We start from the raw sequence: 17,053 nt of genomic DNA, 5'->3' as shown, positions 1-17,053 counted from the left end.
TGCTGAGGTCTCCGCTCTTGAGCTGGTTGGCCGACATGATCGTGACCTTAGTTACATGCTCATTCTCACTTTGGGCGATAGGTCTGTCAACGTGGGCTTTCATGTTGCGTGGGTTCATGGCGCGGAGGTTTTGGATCGTCTGGGGGTTCTTTATGTTCACGATAATCTCACGCTGAATTGGAGCAGGAGGTATCTTAACATTTTGTGTGCTGTATGTACTTGCTGCCAGCGCGCCACGTGTAGCAGCGGCGGCATAGCTGACTGGTATGCCCCCTTGATGCTGTGTTCCTTTGTTCTTTATGTCTCTTGCCATCCCCACGACCGTTTTGCCTACTTCTGCTGCCTCCTTCGCTGCCACGGTTGCCTCTTCGCCTACCGTGACACCCCTTTGCACGTTCGCCGTCAAACTCTTGAGTTCTTCCTTGATGTTGGCTATCTCTTTCGCCGTCCCGTTCGTATTCTGGGTCAGTTCAGTGTGCATGATGCTCATCTTGTCGTAGACTGTTGTCCGGTCAGGGGCTCTCTGGACTTTAGTTACCATAGATAGCGCTGCCATGATTATTGTCCTCATCTTTTCCCAGGTTACTTGTTGCTCTTTTTCGCGATCGAGATGGACCAGTACATTCCGAAAGTGCTCCAGAAGACGTGTAGCGTGCTCTTGGAGTGGTATTGGCCATATCGCTTGTTCGGGCCAGGGGATCGACATCTTCGCGTTCTACGCGCGTTGGGCGTCGCGCTGCGGTTGCTGACGATCTCAGTTCCTCACAGGTAATGTGTATGCACAATAGGACAATTCAATTTCAAAAATCAGAGTTCTCGCTGTTGTGGTGTTTTTTTATGTTAAAAGAACTGATAAAACGATACATCTGTTGGTAAATCAGCAAGCACATAACTCAACTGACATATCCGTTGTACATAGATTTGCACCTCACAACCCCTGATTTTACTTGATGGCGCAGCTCCACGCCCAAAAGCGAACATTACTACTTGTAGTTATCCCTGGAGTCACATCTCCTACTTTTGGCTTAGTGCAGATTGTGACTGGTACGGGAGCGCTAGCGTGAGCCTCTTGCTACGTACACTCTGGCCGAAATGCGAGTCCGAAAGTCTTAACACTTCCCTAAAGCCATACTTAATCTCCCTCTTCTTGTTTTCCTTCAACCGCGATCAAGAACCTTTTTCAATCTCATGAGAAGATCTTTGCGATACTATCTTCAGCATGAATATCTTCAGGCTTCTCGGTACGCACCATAACTTTTTATAAACCCGCATCAAGCTGTTCCAGTATGAGAGACAATTGGGACTAATGGCCTGGTGTACAGCGGACTTGTCCCATTTGGTCAGCATTTTTGTGCTGCTGCACAAAATGCGGAGCTCGAGTGTAAGTACTATGCTCCCTTGGTATCGGTGCCGTCCAGCTAATCGTGGTGGTGATTTGCGCAGAGCGCCTCGGGTATATCTTTCAAGACACAATTTCTGTATCTCCTCGTCTACATCACGCGCTACCTCGATCTGTTATGGACTTTCTACCGCCCATCTTCGCTGTACAATACGATCTTCAAGATTATCTTTCTTGCCTCCTCCGCATACACCGTGTACCTGATGCTCAACGACTACAAGCCGACGCACGACCCTAACAACGATACTTTCAAAGTGCAGTACCTGCTCGGCTTCAGCGCTGTCATGGCGATCCTCTTTCCATACAAATACACAATAACCGAGATTCTGTGGGCGTTCTCAATCTGGCTCGAGAGTGTCGCCATATTGCCACAGCTTTTCATGCTTCAGCGGACAGGGGAGGCCGAGACAATCACGACACATTATCTTTTCGCCCTGGGCATTTACAGGGCGCTGTATATCCCGAACTGGTTATATCGATACTTCATTGAAGTGCCTCCATTTTTTGACCCCATCGCAGTCGTTGCAGGTGTAATTCAGAGTGTACTCTACTCAGACTTTTTTTATATCTATTATACCAAGTGCGTCTAGTTGCCGTGTGCAGAATCTTTTCTGGAAATGGTTGTACTGATGAGAGAACAGGGTGCTTCAAGGGAAGAAGTTCAACTTACCTGTTTAGAGAGCTGCTCTGCGACCACGAACGTCTTATGTCCACACGTAAACGGAATGGAACCTGGTTGCCTGGAATTCTTTGGTCTTGTATTAAAATTGCGCGCAGATATTTTACTAGACCTATTTGGTCTGTCAGGCGCAGCGTCAAAGGATCAAAGAACGTAGAATAACACTGGAGTTATTGGAGCGCAGAGAAAAGGTAACATGCTATTTGAAGCAATCCGAGAGAGCGCAATTGCTCGTGTATGATATTTACAAGGAAACACTGAAGAAGAGGATTTGAAATGGGTGTTTTGACATGGCAAAGCTAACAAGCTGTTGAATGAATACGTCGCTTATCATACCAGGCATTGCTCGGAGTGTGAATTTCCTGTCCCATTCTTTATGAACGGCAGGTCGAGAGCGGACGAAATGGGAAAAGTTGTGAAGAACTACACGTGCGAAAGAGCATAAGCAGGTCACAAGACACTACAATTATGTTTGCTAACGACCATTTGAAATTACGCTAGGCACGAAAGTAGCAAACCCGAGTAAGAGGCCCGTTGTGGAACGTCCAGTACAGACTGGATCGGCAACTCAAGCCTTCTTCGGCACGCAGCGTCTTTACTCAGGAGACGCTGCTCAAACAAGCCTTGAATGGGGTACAACTCCTTGCCACACTCTTCGACGACCGTCAAGCGGCGGGGTCGTCTAGTGAGATGAGTTGCCCAAATATCAATACAACTCAGTGTACCTTGCGTCTCCGACAAGGCAGAGCATGTTGTTTGCTGTGTTGGCTGTGGTAGCCTCACCGTTGTCTCGTTGCCGTCGCGCATGTCCATTCGCAGTGTCTAAGCGCAAGGCCCAGACTCATACAAACGACCTTGACGCCCTCATGATTGTCGGCCAGGGCGAGGCTGCGCGCGTGCCCTACGACGGAATGCTAGCTGGCTCCGAATCGCGCAGAGAGGTAGATGCCGATGACGCATATGACGCCCCTCTTATTGGCGCAGAGCAGGGCGCGCATTGCTATCCTCATCAGCTTGATCGGGCGTTCCATGTTGATTCGCATCGTCGCTTAGGATTCTTGGCTGTGGTCCTGCCCACACTCTTCCTAGAAGTGCCTCCATGCCGGCTCGAACACATCTGCTACTGAAGTTTAGACGCCCGGCACGTCGCCTCATGTGTCCAAAGACATGCGACTAACTGTCTGAACGAGCCCCAGTCCTTCGCGTTGCACTCACTGAGCAAAACGTCGCTGTCGTCGCCGAACGTGATGGACACAAACACGTGGCCCTCCTGAGTTGGCGTTGTGTCGCCTATAAGAAATCTCGGCCTTTTCATGTGGCACGCTTTCAAGAAAGCCAAGCAAATATCGCTTCCGCCGCCAGTGACGATGACGATCGTATTTGACGGGAAAGTCGCTAACGGGTCCGTCTCTTGGTGTCATCTACAAGGGGCAACTCAGGAGGACAGCGGCAATCTTTTTACTTTTCGATGGTTTATCCCTATTACTTTCTCTTCCCTGCTTCTTAACGCAGTAATGTATTGTTAATTCGATTGTACGGGCGGGCCTTCTCTTCAGATATTTCGCAGCCAACTTTATAATAGCGTGGTGAGCATTTGTGCGGCTCAAGGGCTTACGTCTTGTAGCCTGTTCTGGTGAAAATTGCTTGGTTAGGAGCGGCTTCGCAGATCAGCTGCTGGCTACACTTTTTGTCGGGGACCATACTTCTTTTTCTAGAACTGAATTTAAAATGGTTGCACCATCGCTGCTTGCAGCTCTGTGATATTGGTTTTTATATTTCTCGACTACTGAGTTAGCGAATATACGAATGGTTTGGCCTCGAAAGCCAGCACTCTTTAATTTTTCTCGTTTCTTATTTTTTTTTAATAAAAGGGGTGTTCAAGTGAGTATCGTAGGTTCCTGACTGTGGCGCAGCACGCACGATACGTTCTTGCGCATGTGCGTATCTTATTGCGAAATAGCCATTGGATCTTTTCAAAGGGGGGGGAGAGGGGAATTGTTGTACATGTTGCTTCCTTGATAAACAAATGCTCATTGCTCTGTCCAAGATCTTTTTGAACCCTCGAAAAGACACCTTTCCTGACCAAGCGGTGAAGAGCCCAAGTTAGGCTTACTTGGCGACTGGCCGTATTCCACGACAAGACACAAAACATATTGACGTGTAATGTATCGTGGAAAATCGGTGGAAATTGCACACAAATGCGTTCGATTTAATTTTGTTCTTTAAAAAAAGATCAATTGGGCAAACGAGCAGCTTATGTGCCTCTAACCTTCCTGTACGAACTAGGCTTCCATCTCCTGCCAATAAACTTGCCCGCATAGACGGGCACTAAGGCAATAGCCAAGGTCAAGGCCAGGCGCCACATAAAGCCACCAGACACAACAAAACTCAGATCGATATAGTCACCAAGAAAAGGGATGCTTCCAAAGAATGTCAGGGCAGTGCCGACGATGCTTACAATCATGACAGGATGCCATGTTGTGATCTCCACTGCCACCATGCAAAGCTCGTTGATCACAAGAACGGTGTAAGAGACAGTCACCATTCTTTTAAAAATCTTGTCGTCTTCCTCATCTACGGGCGACTCGGTCGTGGTGGCGCTTCGGCCCACGCCCACAAGCAGCTGCGAGAGGCCCTGGATGACGCACCCCTGATAAATGGATATGGCGACCCAGGCGAAGAAGGTTTTGTATGAAAGAGAACGGCCGGTCTTGAGTTCTTTGTACAGCTCGGGATACAGTGCTGCCAGAGATTCAGAGACGTCTCTGTCAAGGACAAGCGAGAAGACAGGAAAGAGCGTGTAGATTGTTGCGTAACCAACCAGCAGCCAGTCCTGCGAGAGCGCGTTTACGTGAGCATTTGGGAATGTGGTTTGCGTGAAAAGCGAAGTGAAAACTTACACGATACAAAGCATTTGGCTCGAATTGGCTGGCTATGCTGAACACGGTTTGGCACACACTGATAATCAGACCACGATGTATGACGAATTGCGCGAGCTTGGCTGATCGCTTGTAGCTGTTTCTCCCATGCCATACTAGCAGCTTGGTCAAATAGTGGAACTGATGAATGGAGAAATCTGCAGCCAAAGAAGCCTGCCGTCCCTCCTTCCCAACGATGCCCACGCCGACATCCGCAGCTTGGATCATAGACACATCGTTTCCGCCATCCCCAATGCAGGCAACACGCTTCTTCGTGTGCGCCCTGATCAGCTTGGCGATGTCTGCCTTCTGGGTGGGCGAGCAGCGGCACGCTACTACGGCGGGAAGCTGAACGGCGATGGATACGAAGTCGTTACGGAGATAGGTGAGCATGATGTTAAGCGACTCGCCATCGATGAGTAGGCAGGCGTCAGGCTTGCTGCGCAGCGCAGTGAGCTCATCGTACGCGAGATCCTTGCGATTCAATTTGGTGATGGTGTGGATGTACTGGCCTCGTGCAACGAGTTTAGAGCTGATAGCGACGCACCGCGCAGTCTCGACCTTGTCGCCAGTTAGCATCCATATTTTGATGCCGGCGTTGCGGAGACGCTCGAGAGACGGCTTGACATCTTGCTGTAATTTGTCCTCAACACCGGTCACGCCAAGCAGCTCAAGGTTTCGCTCCAGATGATTTCTGATTACGTCGGACATGGCGCTATCGCGTCCTTGCAAGGCCATCGCCGCCTGCGAAAATTGGAGCGAGAAGTCTTGATATTGAGATGCAGATAACTTTTTGCGTCCGACGACGAGAGTTCTCAGGCCCTCTCGCGCCATATTCACTGTCTCTTCATCGAGCCAATCGTTCGCAGAGACAATGGACGTCATGACGGTGTCAGCGCCCTTCTGGTAAAACCAGATTTCACTGTCCATGCACGTCTCGGGGACCGCGCTGGCCGCGCTACTCAAAAACTGCACAATTATGCCCATACGCTTGCTCTCGGACGTAAATGGGAAGGTGTTGAGGATGCGAACCCGTACCACGGCTTTGGCGCTCTTATGAGACTCGAGCACCATCCCGTTTCGGTCGCGGTGCACAAGTCGTAGGCCGACATTCTCTGTCCAGCGCACTATGGCGATCTCGTCTGGCGATGACGCTTGGTACGATGTTCTAACTTGACCACCCACTTCTTCTTTTGTCGGAGTGACGTTGTGACAAAGAGCTAGTGCCATGACAAGATCCCTGACCCGCGACCCAATTTCACGTCGCGTCCTCGTAGTTGATGTGGCGGGGACATTGAATGGGGTCGATGGTGTGACCAGAACACCTTCTTCCGCAGGCGCGAACGCCTGACTGACATACGACGTGATCTCGTCCATTGCATCGTTAGCATATGAGACGGTGCCAACGTGCACTTTCTTCAGCTCCATCTCATTTTGCGTTAGCGTTCCGGTTTTATCGCTGAGCAGGTACTCGATGCGACCTAGATCCTCCGGAATCGTGCTTGTCCTGACAATAGTGCCGGGAATGCCCTTGTCGTGTTCGATGAACCAAGCGTAGACCGTCTTTCCCATGTCGAGGTTGACGCGGAGACTAATGGGAACGACCGTGGAGAAAAGGATGAGGAACCGCATTACAGATATGTACCACTTTCTTTCCTCCTGCCCCTCAATCCGGCCGATGAGCACAAGCACGCCAGATAGAGTGAGCGTGAGGGCGCACAGGATTTTGGTTAGAGTGTTGAGCTCCAGGTCCAGGAGACCGGTCTTGGACCTTGATGCCGAAGTGGACAAAGCTTGTCTCGTCTGCGACCCAGTATAGACCACGACAGCATATATGGTTGAGCTGGAGGCCAGAACGGTGTTTGCCCAAGCGGTGTTGTCTAGGCTCAAGGCTGCACGTTGCGGCATGCGTTGTCCTTCGGAAGGTTCGAAGCCAACGTCTTCGTCATCTAACTCCAGCATTCCAACGAACTCGTTGACCTTCTTGTCTGGCTTCGCGGCCGTGACCTTGAGATTGATCAGCTTAGATAATTGAAGATGTTGGGAGAGCGGAGACGGTAGGCGCAGCTTCCAGTCAGTCTCGCCGTCCAGCTGATCAGTTCGAATAAAAGTTTCCCCAGCGTAGTCCTTGCGAGTTCGTTCTTCGTCACCTAGGGGGCTCATGGCGGCGACTCTTTGTCCTTCCATGTGAATCAGCTGTTCTTGCTGCTCTGACGCTCCGGCGAGCTCTTGAGCATCAATACTTCCACTCTGGTCCGTAGAGATGCCTTGTAGAATGACCACATCCGCTGGTACACGTTGATTTTTGCTCAATTTGAGCACGTCTCCTACCTTCAGGTCCTTCGATGCCTTAATGCTGTATTGAAGATCCACCTGCTCATTCCTAGCCTCTAACCCATTTGCGGTTGTTTTGCTCTTCCTCTTGCTTTTGTCTAGACTTTGACGGCTTTGAAATTGCACCACGGTGTAAGGCTCAGCGTTGGCTTCAGCATCCCGCTTCCGTCGCGCAATGTCATCAATTGCCTCTTTCCCGAGCGTCACAATCAAAACGAAAACAAGCGGGGCAATGTATGTGCTCAAATAGCCGATCCGTAGCGCCGGAATCACCTGGGACAATGCGACAAGCAGGAAGTACAAGTTGAGAAAGAACTTGAATTCGTTGTACAGCGTACGGGGAACAAAAGACCAGGGAGTGTATTTTGCGTTGGAGACGGCGTTAAGTGGGTATCGGGTCGGCTGCCGTTGCCCGACGAGGACGATGCGATTCGAGGACGGGTCGTGCTCATCTTCCGGTTCATCGTCCGTAAGGGCTTCTCCCAGCGGCAAGCCCGAGGGCGAATTGAAGCTAAGAGCCCTCCAAGTAGAGCATATCCTGGCAAGGGTCGATCCAGACGGCTTCCTTTGCCGCCGCGACGTATGAGCATCAAGAAGCAGAGGTGCACTGTCAAATGCACTGTCGTCGCTGGCTGCAGAGTCGCGATTGTGTTTGTGGTGCTCTGACCCATCCTCCGGCGGTTCTCCGACTTCATTGTCGTCGTGGACCCGGATCCTGTGCTGCTGCCTACCAGGTCTCAGGTTGCGCAGTGGTATACGCTTCCCAAAGTCGCTCATATTGTAGCTGCGACTTCGTGAGTGTTCATTGGATGAAGGACCCGCGAGATGCCAGTCAGCCTGGGGATCCAGCTCGTGCAGATTTATATTGAGGTCGCTCTCGCTATCACTATCGGGAAAGTCAGGCGCATTAACCTGGTCATACTGATGAGACGCAGACATGGTGCATCAGTTACGACGCCGGAGTGGATGATAGGGCTAGGTGTGCGGCGCTAGGCAGCGCTGTTGTTAGCTAATTCATGGGTGATATTCGAATTAGGCAGAAAGCTAGAGCTGGATAGAGTGAAAGGGTATGAACGACAGCATCTCGTATATGTGTGTCCAGCTCTTTTTGTCTGCATAATATGCTTACCGCAAGGTCTAATGCAAGCAAGGCTGGAGGGCTAGCTGAAGACGAGCATGGTATTTTGAAGACTAGAATATTGATAAATCCAAGTCAGAAGTCTTTGTCTTGATGTTAGCTGTTTTGTGTCGTAATTCTAAAGTCAAGCTGTCTCTCAAGTCTGTCGCATCTGGTCTGGCAACGCGAGTACTTAATCCGCAGATGAGGCCACGCAACGTTGGCATGTCCGTTTCTGGTTCTGGTCCGAATGCCCAACTCGTTAGCTTCGCGTGCACAACGTTGCGCCATCACGACTCAGCGCAGAATTTGATAAGAAATTTGACAACACTTAAGATTGACCTGCTGGAGTTTGATGAACTTAAGTACAGACCTCGATTTACACTCGCATATTCACGCCGCCCTTCATACTTATTATAGCTACAGATTAACGCATTTACCTACGTGCGAACAAAGTAAACGTTTCGAGATTCTCCATAGCATGGACAGCATCTTCCTGCACTAATACCGATACAACATCCCCTAGCATACTTGTACGTGGCCTGGGCCCTCTTCATCTCAAATGCACCTGACACATACTCTCCATGCAGACGCCTAGCGTCATCTCGATCGTTGCTGACAGCTCACACTGCAAGCATCACTGTCCCGCCTTGAAGACGTACTTGATCGCTGCAATGACAAGTGAAGATGATACACTGAACTTCTCCTACGCCTTTGGCGACGCGCCGTCGTGGAATCCTGCCCTTCGCCCAGATCTCGAAAGCCCCCAAAAATCCGCCATCGATTACCCCCAGGTCGACCATCCAGTGGATGCACACGAGAAAGAAGATGATGAGCTTGTAAACGCAGGTCCGACTCAGGGGATGCACTCACTGCCATCTCAAGCTCAACTTAAGGGCGACCCCTCCCCATCTTATGACGACTTTAACCAGCACGGCCAGATGGAACCGTCGCCAGTGGAGCCCATTCAAGCCAATGCAGCGGCAGAGGAAACACATAACACCGGGAGTGCTGACTCCACAGAAGTTGCCGATGGATCTTGGGATGATGCTACAGCTGACACTCTCATTAATGGTATCAGGCTGGAGCCTATCCATGCCATTGCCGGCAAGCATGCTCCCAAATCTGAGCACGAAATTGCGGATCAGCCTGCTACATTGCAGCAACACACGTATGAGCTTAAGAACGACCCATCCGGCATCATGGAGGCTTTGCCAGACAGTTCAAAGGAAAATGTGATGGCGGAAGAGACTTTGACAGAAGAGGTTTGGGGCGGGTCGGAGGAGTGGCAGATCGAAACGCAGAGGGATTTGCAACCTATCGGACCATCTGCAATCGAGCACACGTTCAATTTCGATGCCGAAGACATTCAGATCACACAACTCGAAGCCAAGGGGCGGAAGCAGCAGGCAGCCTCTGCGGACGTATTCTGCACCCAAGAGAATACTTTACCCTTGCGAGAAGCATACTCTTCCGCCAGTATCGGCCATGCTGTGGCGGTGGCGGCCAATTCACGGCAGGATGGGCTCAAGGCTGAGTTTGAGACAACCACGGTTCCACATACTACGAAAGAATCCAGCGAAGACGAGTGTGTTGTGACCGGTGACGAAGCAAAAGCTTTTGACCTCGAAACTAAAGAAAAGCTCATCACAGATATGCCATCAGTGACAGCAAAATCAGAGGCTAAGGCCATGACAGATGATGACGTCGCCGATCCCTGGGCAGACGTGGCTGAGGACAACGATTTTTTAATAGAAGATCCCGTGGCTGCTTTCAACTTTGATGTCAATGATGGCGAGAGTTTTCTTGACGATGGTGTCACAGAACGCGCACCCATAGCTCCTATAAAGAATCGCCATGTGCGAGCCTCTTCTGTGTCGAAATACACGCCTGCCAACGTTCCTCAGTCCGGCCTACCGCCTCCATCAAGGACCACGTCCTATCGTCCAGATGCTCCAAGTCTTGTCGATTTGTCAAAATCACAGCAAGAGTCCGTTTCAATTCCTCGTGTTTCAACGTCGTCGCCATACACATCAGCTTACCAGGGGCCAAGAACACAAGGGCCACCAGTAGCTGCGGCTGAGAGTTTTGCAGACAAGGCAAAGGGTGGCTATCATTCACCTTATGATCTTCCAGATGACTTGACCATAAGACGCAAACGCCCTGTTGTTCACCACACACAATCCTCTACGCAACCGGTCCTACACAATGCTCCTCCTACGAAGCTAAGCGGAATGCTGAGTATGCCGTTCAGAGGACCGCCAAAACAGCACTCGGCAATGGGCCCGTCATTGTACACTGACTCTCCCATTCCAGCGCGGGGCCAGTTCAGAGCGGCGTCTGCAGCTCAGCCCACCAGATCTGTGAGCCACAATGAAGATTTTTCCGCCGATCTACAAGTAGCCCAACGAGCACTACCCCAGGTTACTCCATCCAAGGCATACAGCCAACTGCCCGGGGTCCAAATGGTCCCGCCGCTATTAGGCCCGCCTGCGACTTTTAGAGCTTCGCCAGCCTCGTATTCACCCCTACAGTCATCGTTAGAACGGCCGTTGCCAGTCGACCAGTTTACACATGGCCAGTTGCAACCGGCGGAAAAGATTCCACTTTATACCGAAAATTCCCAGCCACTACCACGAGCAACGACTGTGGCCCCTCCAGCTAGCTCTAGATATTCTCCGGCAGCTCCTCCTGTCTCAAAGTCAAGCTATTATCCGGCGGCGCCGCCAACCCCCGCTGGCGCCTGCGGATCTCACTACTCGCCTGCTTCTGGAGGGAGGCACGATCTAAACGCGACGCCTCGTGAATCAAGTGACGCCCCTCTCGTTCTGCCTCGAGCGCAGGCTCCGTTTTATGCCCCGCGCAATTCAAGTCCTCTTGCGTATCACTCGCGACCATTGCAAGACCAATTCATTGTTGCATCACCACAGAGCGATGCACAGTCATCTGCAGCAGGCAAGTCTAATTTGAGCAGAATGGGAAGCATCGTATCAATGTCAGCGCTCGAGACAGTGGACGAGAACGTAGAACCAACTCGAAGTACTCGAAATCAACCTGACGCCTCACGGCACACACCTCGGCCGAGCAGCCACAACAGCACCCCGCCGCCGAGAAGTCAATCATCTTCCATTCTCAGCTCACCCAGGAAACGAGCACAATATATACCGGCTAACTATCAGCCACTGACGGTATCATCGGATCAGCCAATTATGCAACCAAAGCGGCCTCAGACGTCGTCCCCAACTGCCCCCATGAAATTATCGAATCTTCGAGGTGTAAATCTGGATCGCCCGGCTTTCTCTACGCCCTCAGGGAGCTTGATACATGCCTCGCTTGCCAATCCACTCAATCGCATGCAGTCTTCGCTAGGAGGTCCATCATACCACGAGATGAACAACCTGATGCAGCCTAGTGACGACTGTGCACATGATCCGCTCCAAAGGTGGAAGGGTGCCCCAATATTTCACTGGGGCAATGGAAATTCGATTGTATCTACTTTCCCCAGATATGCACCAATGTATGATACTGGATCCTCGGGGCTGGTGGTGAAGCCTACACCCGGCGAGATCAAAATCGGCATCGTCAACACCGTTTGTCCGCAGTCTGATATTTTCTTGAAATTTCCCGGTCCGTTGAAGAAGGGGAAGAAGAAGGAACTTGTCGCTTGGCTTAAAGCTAGTATAAACCAAATTGAGGCCGAGCACAAGATGGCGAGCATGAACGGCGAGCTTACGACGGCTATGCACAAGCGAAGTGAAGAGCGCATTTTACTGTGGCGCATCATGAATTTGCTTGTCGAGCATGATGGTACCTTGGAGGGAACCCCGGCCGTGGAGGCTGCTGTCCGAGCCCTCCTTACTCCGTCTCTTCATGATACTGTTCCAGCAGCCGATGACTTGGATGCTTGTCGTACAAATATGCAACCGGAGGCATTCGATCCCCAGGCTGTCAAGACGATGCGGTTACATCTTTATGCCGGCGAGCGTGAGAAAGCTGTCTGGCATGCCGTGGACCAGCGGCTTTGGGCGCATGCCCTACTCATTGCGTCGACACTAAACGAGAAGGAAATATGGAAACAGGTAGTGCAAGAGTTTGTCCGCAAGGAAGTCCGCAGGATCGGCAAAAACACGGAGGCTCTGGCTGCGCTATACCAAGTATTTGCCGGAAACTGGGAGGAGAGCATAGACGAGCTTGTCTCCGTGTCGGCGCGCTCTGGCTTCCAGATGGTCAGCACTACTAGCGGTAGTTCTCATCAAAAGGATGTATTGGCTGGTCTAGACAAGTGGCGTGAAACACTGCTACTTGTATTGAACAATCGGAGTACAGGAGACGCTGCAGCCCTGACTTCCCTTGGCAACTTGCTGAATGGTTATGGAAGGATTGAGGCTGGGCACATTTGCTATCTTTTTGCCCGAGCAAACGCTAGGTTTGGCGGTGCTGATGACCAGCATTCTCACTTCAGCCTGATTGGAGGTCATGCCTTTCAACAGGGCTCGGACTTCGGTCATAGTCTCGATACAATCCTCCTCAGCGAGACATACGAGTTTGCGATGATGTCGAACAGCGCTCCGACGCTGCCAATGCCTCATTTGCAACCTTACAAACTGTATCACGCCGAAGTGCTTGCTGAAGCTGGCAAGAGAATGGAGGCACAGCAATACTGTGATACAATCATGAACATTGTTACGACCAAAGCAAACCGATCTGCCTACTACAATCCGCAATTCATGCGTTGGCTGGACGATTTTGCCAGAAGATTGTCCCAAGCACCAGCGGGTAAAAGCGAGTCGTCGTGGAAACCTAGCATTGACAAGGTCTCGAGCTCGATCTGGGGCAAGTTCAATGACTTTATTGCCGGGGATTCAGACACGTCAGAGAGCACAAATCTGGCTTGTGGTATTCCAGACAGCTTTACACCCATACCAATGCAGATTCCTTCCCAGATGCCGCTGAATGGCAGGAGCATCTCGGGCTCGAATGTGTATAGTAGTCACCAGCCAAATGAATATGCCAACTGGAACCCTGCAATCAACCCGAGTTTTCGATACGCACCAGGCAACAACACATTTACTCCAAGGTCGTCATCGGAGCAGCAAAGGCTGAAAAACACACCGCAATCGCAGTCGGCGTACGAGTTAAAAGCGTCCATGGATTCAAGCAAGGGCTCATACGAGCCACACTCTTCCACCGAGTTTCAAATGTTCTCACCTTTGCGTACTGGTGCATTCAGTAGCTCCAACTTTGCTGGTTCTCAGCATACGCCACTAGGTCAGCAAAACATTCATACCCCTGGCACCAGTGCATCGGAAGGCTTGAGTATGCAAGCAGGCTCACCATATGTGTCTTTTCCACAGCAACAATCCTTGCCTGAAACCTGCACGCAATCCCCTTCCTATTTGCCAACTCTGCCAATTGAGCAGCAACACTTCATGAACGGATTTGGTGCAGATCCGACTGAGGAACCGGCTGCTACTTCGGATGAACAGACTCAGCACTCATTCCAGCCGGAAGGCTCGAGCTATGGTTACCAACCACCAAGTTCCACATACGAGCCAAATGAGCCGGATGATGGTCCTGGGGCAGATCAGGAAGAGCAGGATACCAAGCCGAAAAAGAACTATTTTATGGACGACGACGATGATGATATCATGGTACGCGCCGCGGCTCTTAAGAGCCAAAAGTCCGAGGCTGACCGGCAGGCTGACGAAGCGTTCCGGAAGGCTGCAGAGGACGATGGTAAGTTTTATATCTCCACCGCCAATGCAATTGCCCCTCAATGCTCTAACTCGGCTGCTGTAGCTGCCAAAGTCGCTGCTGAAAAGCGTAGCTCTGGCTCCCGAGGATTCTGGTTTGGTGGCTGGTTCAGTAGAAAGCAAGACTCAAATGCACCTGTGGTCTACAAAGCTAAGTTGGGCGAGGAGTCGTCCTTTTATTTTGACAAGCAACTCGGCCGCTGGGTTAACAAGAAGGCGGGCACTGATGTCTCAACATCTATGGCTGCAACTCCCCCCCCCCCTAAAGTAGCGGGTCCGCCCTCTCGACCCGCGAGCAGCATGATGGCCTCTCGACCCGCACAAACACCTGCCAAGTCTGCTTCACCCGTTGGTATGGTTAGCGGACCACCGTCGTTTGAAGGTGCACAGCCTCAGCCATCAGCGAGTGTTCAACCACCGCAAGCCGGGCCGGTTGCCGCCTTGGTAGGAGGTCCGCCGTCGCGACCATCAAGCAGACCAAGCACAAGCTTAAGTAACGCAAGTGATATCGATGATTTACTCGGGCCAGCAGCGCCAAGAAAAGCTGGCGCGAAGAAGGCTGGCGCGAGAAAGGGACGCTACGTCGATGTCATGGCGGACAAGTCGTAAGCTACATTCATTATCTGCGTTGTTTTCTATGTTTCTTTAAAAGGCCTGTACTCATGTTTCATTTCACGTGTCCCCCTTACATACTCTTATTTTTAATCAGGAAACGCAACGTGGCGATCTAGCTTCATAGCCTTGCCTCGGATTTAATTTTTAGATTCACGGTGCTTGTGCTATTAGAGAGACGATATATCTACTCTTTGGATGTTATATTTGTGGAATATATTACTTCGTATACTTGCTCTCGAATTGCAATTTTTGTTCTTGATGCTGCTAGTCATTCTCGTGAATGACTGCTCGCTGGAGAATTTTTCTTCATCACGCTCGTCATTTTGGAGTACGCAATCTGCGGCGCCTTGTGCTGCTGGCCGCGGAACACAAGCGGCTACCGGGACATTCGTAAGTTAGTTTATGTGTTCCTCGTTCTAGGATGTTGGAAGACTCGAGAAAGCAACATGGATGCCGAAACCAGCTATAGAACCACAAGAACACGAAGTGCATTTCGAGTCACGAGCGAGACTTAAGTTGAACGATTATGCGCTTTCTCATAAACACAGCAAGTTTAGTTGAAAATGGTGCTCCTTGCTCTGACCTAGGAATGATATGTGGTCGCGACCGAGACTAATAGTGTCTATGTGCGAAGCAAGCAAGCGAACCGATCTTGGTGATCAAACAGCTCATTCAATTTATGGAGACGGACATGCATCCGTGCGCAAAAGTATGTCCTCATCTCCGCAAAGTGCACCAGTCATATCATTCACAATGGTACGTGGCTACCCAAGATAGTTGACGGCTAGTCGCACCCCATACGTATATTCCAAACTTTTTACTCTTCGATAAAAATGTCACCCTCATACGATCAACTGAAAGAAGATCCTATTAAATTAGCTAACCAGGCTTCAAAGAAAGGTGAAATAAAAATCGTGTGAACCATAGCTCAATTGTATCATATCCCTTGATCATCCCTCTGAACACACTAATATCGTATACCTTCTCGGTGCGATTCTAATTTTACAACTTGAAAATTGACTTCTTTTGAGGAAGAGCTCTTTTTCTTCAGTATATGATTAACATTGATGACCAAAGGCTTTCACCAAAATAGCTGTCATGTAAGAAATTGTGAACATCATTCTCGCAACTTATAATGTATCTCCCCCAGTAATAGTCAAGAATTAATAGCTAACTTTATCAATCGGCTTAAGTCACTTCTTGTATAGTAAAATTAAAACCACTATTATTAGAGCGCACAATGTAGAAATCCAATCTTCATCTAAGGCTAGTTCAAGCTTGTATAAAACCTAATGGTGAAGTACGACGTACTTACGACGGATATTGTGCTGGGTGAATTACGTGGTTCAAGATGAGTCGTGGGTGAGTGCCCGTGCCATGTGCTGGAAAAGATCTGTGAGGGATTGTCAGGGTGTGTAAGAGGACCCTCACACCAGGCACAGGGGCCAGAGAGCCGAGGTACAGTGCCGACGCTAGTGCGGCGCCACCCCCTAAGACATGTACTTGTACAAGTACAAGGGGCGATCATGAACGGAGTTCACCCCCTGCAAACTAAGCCGCCAGGCTAGGCACTTTCTGGGAATAATTACAGCATCTCTAGTAATTTATTTAGAAACTAGTTACATTCCCCTCACCACTTGGTATGACCACCTGCTGCTGCAATCACTGTGGTACTGGTATATCTGGCTATATCGAATGCACTGATCTTATGCCATTCTTCCTGTATGTACTGGCGTACCTGATCCTCAGTATGAGGGAATCGATAAGAGACTCTGTACTTAAGCAGCCTCCAAATGTTTTCTATAGGGTTTAGGTCAGGAGAGTTTGCAGGCCATCTCATTATTAGAAGGCCTAAGCCACCTAATTGGGCGTGCAAGGCCTGGGTGGCCTTAGAAGTGTGAATTGATGCACCATCTTCCATCAGGATAGGCGGGCATCCACGCCCCAGGTAGGCACGACGGTGTGCTTTGAACTGGTGGATAAGAGGTACTATATGATCTCTATAGACATCACCACTGACCTTGCCCCAGGCCTTATCAAAAACCCGCATAGGGCCTCGTTGGCTACCTGCAATTGCACCCCAGATCATACAGGCTGAGTACCCTCGAAACTTAGGTACGCAGCAAGATGGATCATACTTTTCTTCTACTCGCCGAGTAATATATATGGTGCCTACGTCATAGCCGCACTTAATAGAGCACTCATCAGTCCATATAACCCTCGCCCATTGCTCATCAG

General features: G+C 50.3%; 3 protein-coding genes across 8 annotated transcripts; 2 read left to right on the top strand and 1 right to left on the bottom strand.

The window, feature by feature from the left end:
• Positions 1 to 1,108: 1,108 nt before the first annotated feature.
• On the top strand, positions 1,109 to 2,612 carry PV09_09296 (uncharacterized protein). The gene is made up of 4 exons (XM_016363334.1): positions 1,109 to 1,241; positions 1,323 to 1,381; positions 1,444 to 1,979; positions 2,041 to 2,612. The coding sequence occupies exons 1-4, from the start codon at positions 1,220 to 1,222 to the stop codon at positions 2,075 to 2,077; spliced, it is 654 nt and encodes a 217-aa protein (XP_016208836.1). The 5' UTR covers positions 1,109 to 1,219; the 3' UTR covers positions 2,078 to 2,612.
• A 1,262-nt stretch (positions 2,613 to 3,874) lies between these two features.
• PV09_09295 lies at positions 3,875 to 8,662 on the bottom strand. Of its 3 annotated transcripts, none has more exons than XM_016363332.1 (3): positions 8,460 to 8,662; positions 4,979 to 8,319; positions 3,875 to 4,911 (listed from the first exon to the last, which is right to left on the bottom strand). In XM_016363332.1, exons 2-3 carry the CDS (start codon positions 8,267 to 8,269, stop codon positions 4,333 to 4,335), a joined length of 3,870 nt encoding a protein of 1,289 aa, XP_016208834.1. In that variant the 5' UTR covers positions 8,270 to 8,319; positions 8,460 to 8,662; the 3' UTR covers positions 3,875 to 4,332. The 3 variants fall into 3 exon arrangements, with proteins under 3 accessions (XP_016208834.1, XP_016208835.1, XP_016208833.1); XM_016363333.1 differs by having other exon boundaries at positions 4,979 to 8,305; XM_016363331.1 differs by having other exon boundaries at positions 4,979 to 8,662.
• A 38-nt stretch (positions 8,663 to 8,700) lies between these two features.
• On the top strand, positions 8,701 to 15,059 carry PV09_09294. Of its 4 annotated transcripts, none has more exons than XM_016363330.1 (4): positions 8,701 to 8,812; positions 8,874 to 8,980; positions 9,083 to 14,183; positions 14,247 to 15,059. In XM_016363330.1, the coding sequence occupies exons 3-4, from the start codon at positions 9,122 to 9,124 to the stop codon at positions 14,807 to 14,809; spliced, it is 5,625 nt and encodes a 1,874-aa protein (XP_016208832.1). In that variant the 5' UTR covers positions 8,701 to 8,812; positions 8,874 to 8,980; positions 9,083 to 9,121; the 3' UTR covers positions 14,810 to 15,059. The 4 variants fall into 4 exon arrangements, with proteins under 4 accessions (XP_016208832.1, XP_016208831.1, XP_016208830.1 ...); XM_016363329.1 differs by having other exon boundaries at positions 9,038 to 14,183; XM_016363328.1 differs by having other exon boundaries at positions 8,701 to 8,980.
• Positions 15,060 to 17,053: the final 1,994 nt, after the last annotated feature.

Source organism: Verruconis gallopava, assembly GCF_000836295.1.
Source record: "Verruconis gallopava strain CBS 43764 unplaced genomic scaffold supercont1.61, whole genome shotgun sequence".
In the NCBI taxonomy this organism is placed as follows: domain Eukaryota; kingdom Fungi; phylum Ascomycota; class Dothideomycetes; order Venturiales; family Sympoventuriaceae; genus Verruconis; species Verruconis gallopava.
The sequence above is the reverse complement of the archived record's forward strand: the minus strand, read 5'-3'. Positions and strand labels throughout refer to the sequence as shown.

What these genes read in the sequence shown, in the direction of transcription:
- PV09_09296 (XM_016363334.1), top strand. Translation starts at nt 1,220, where the DNA reads ATGAATATCTTCAGGCTTCTCG. An exon ending in GAATATCTTCAGGCTTCTCG is followed by an intron (nt 1,242 to 1,322) that starts GTACGCACCATA and finishes CCTGGTGTACAG; the next exon opens with CGGACTTGTCCCATTTGGTC. An exon ending in TTTTATATCTATTATACCAA is followed by an intron (nt 1,980 to 2,040) that starts GTGCGTCTAGTT and finishes ATGAGAGAACAG; the next exon opens with GGTGCTTCAAGGGAAGAAGT.
- PV09_09295 (XM_016363331.1), bottom strand. Translation starts at nt 8,269, where the DNA reads ATGTCTGCGTCTCATCAGTATGACCAGGTTAATGCGCCTGACTTTCCC. An exon ending in AGCCAAATGCTTTGTATCGT is followed by an intron (nt 4,912 to 4,978) that starts GTAAGTTTTCAC and finishes GCGCTCTCGCAG; the next exon opens with GACTGGCTGCTGGTTGGTTA.
- PV09_09294 (XM_016363330.1), top strand. Translation starts at nt 9,122, where the DNA reads ATGACAAGTGAAGATGATACACTGAACTTCTCCTACGCCTTTGGCGAC. An exon ending in GAAGGCTGCAGAGGACGATG is followed by an intron (nt 14,184 to 14,246) that starts GTAAGTTTTATA and finishes CGGCTGCTGTAG; the next exon opens with CTGCCAAAGTCGCTGCTGAA.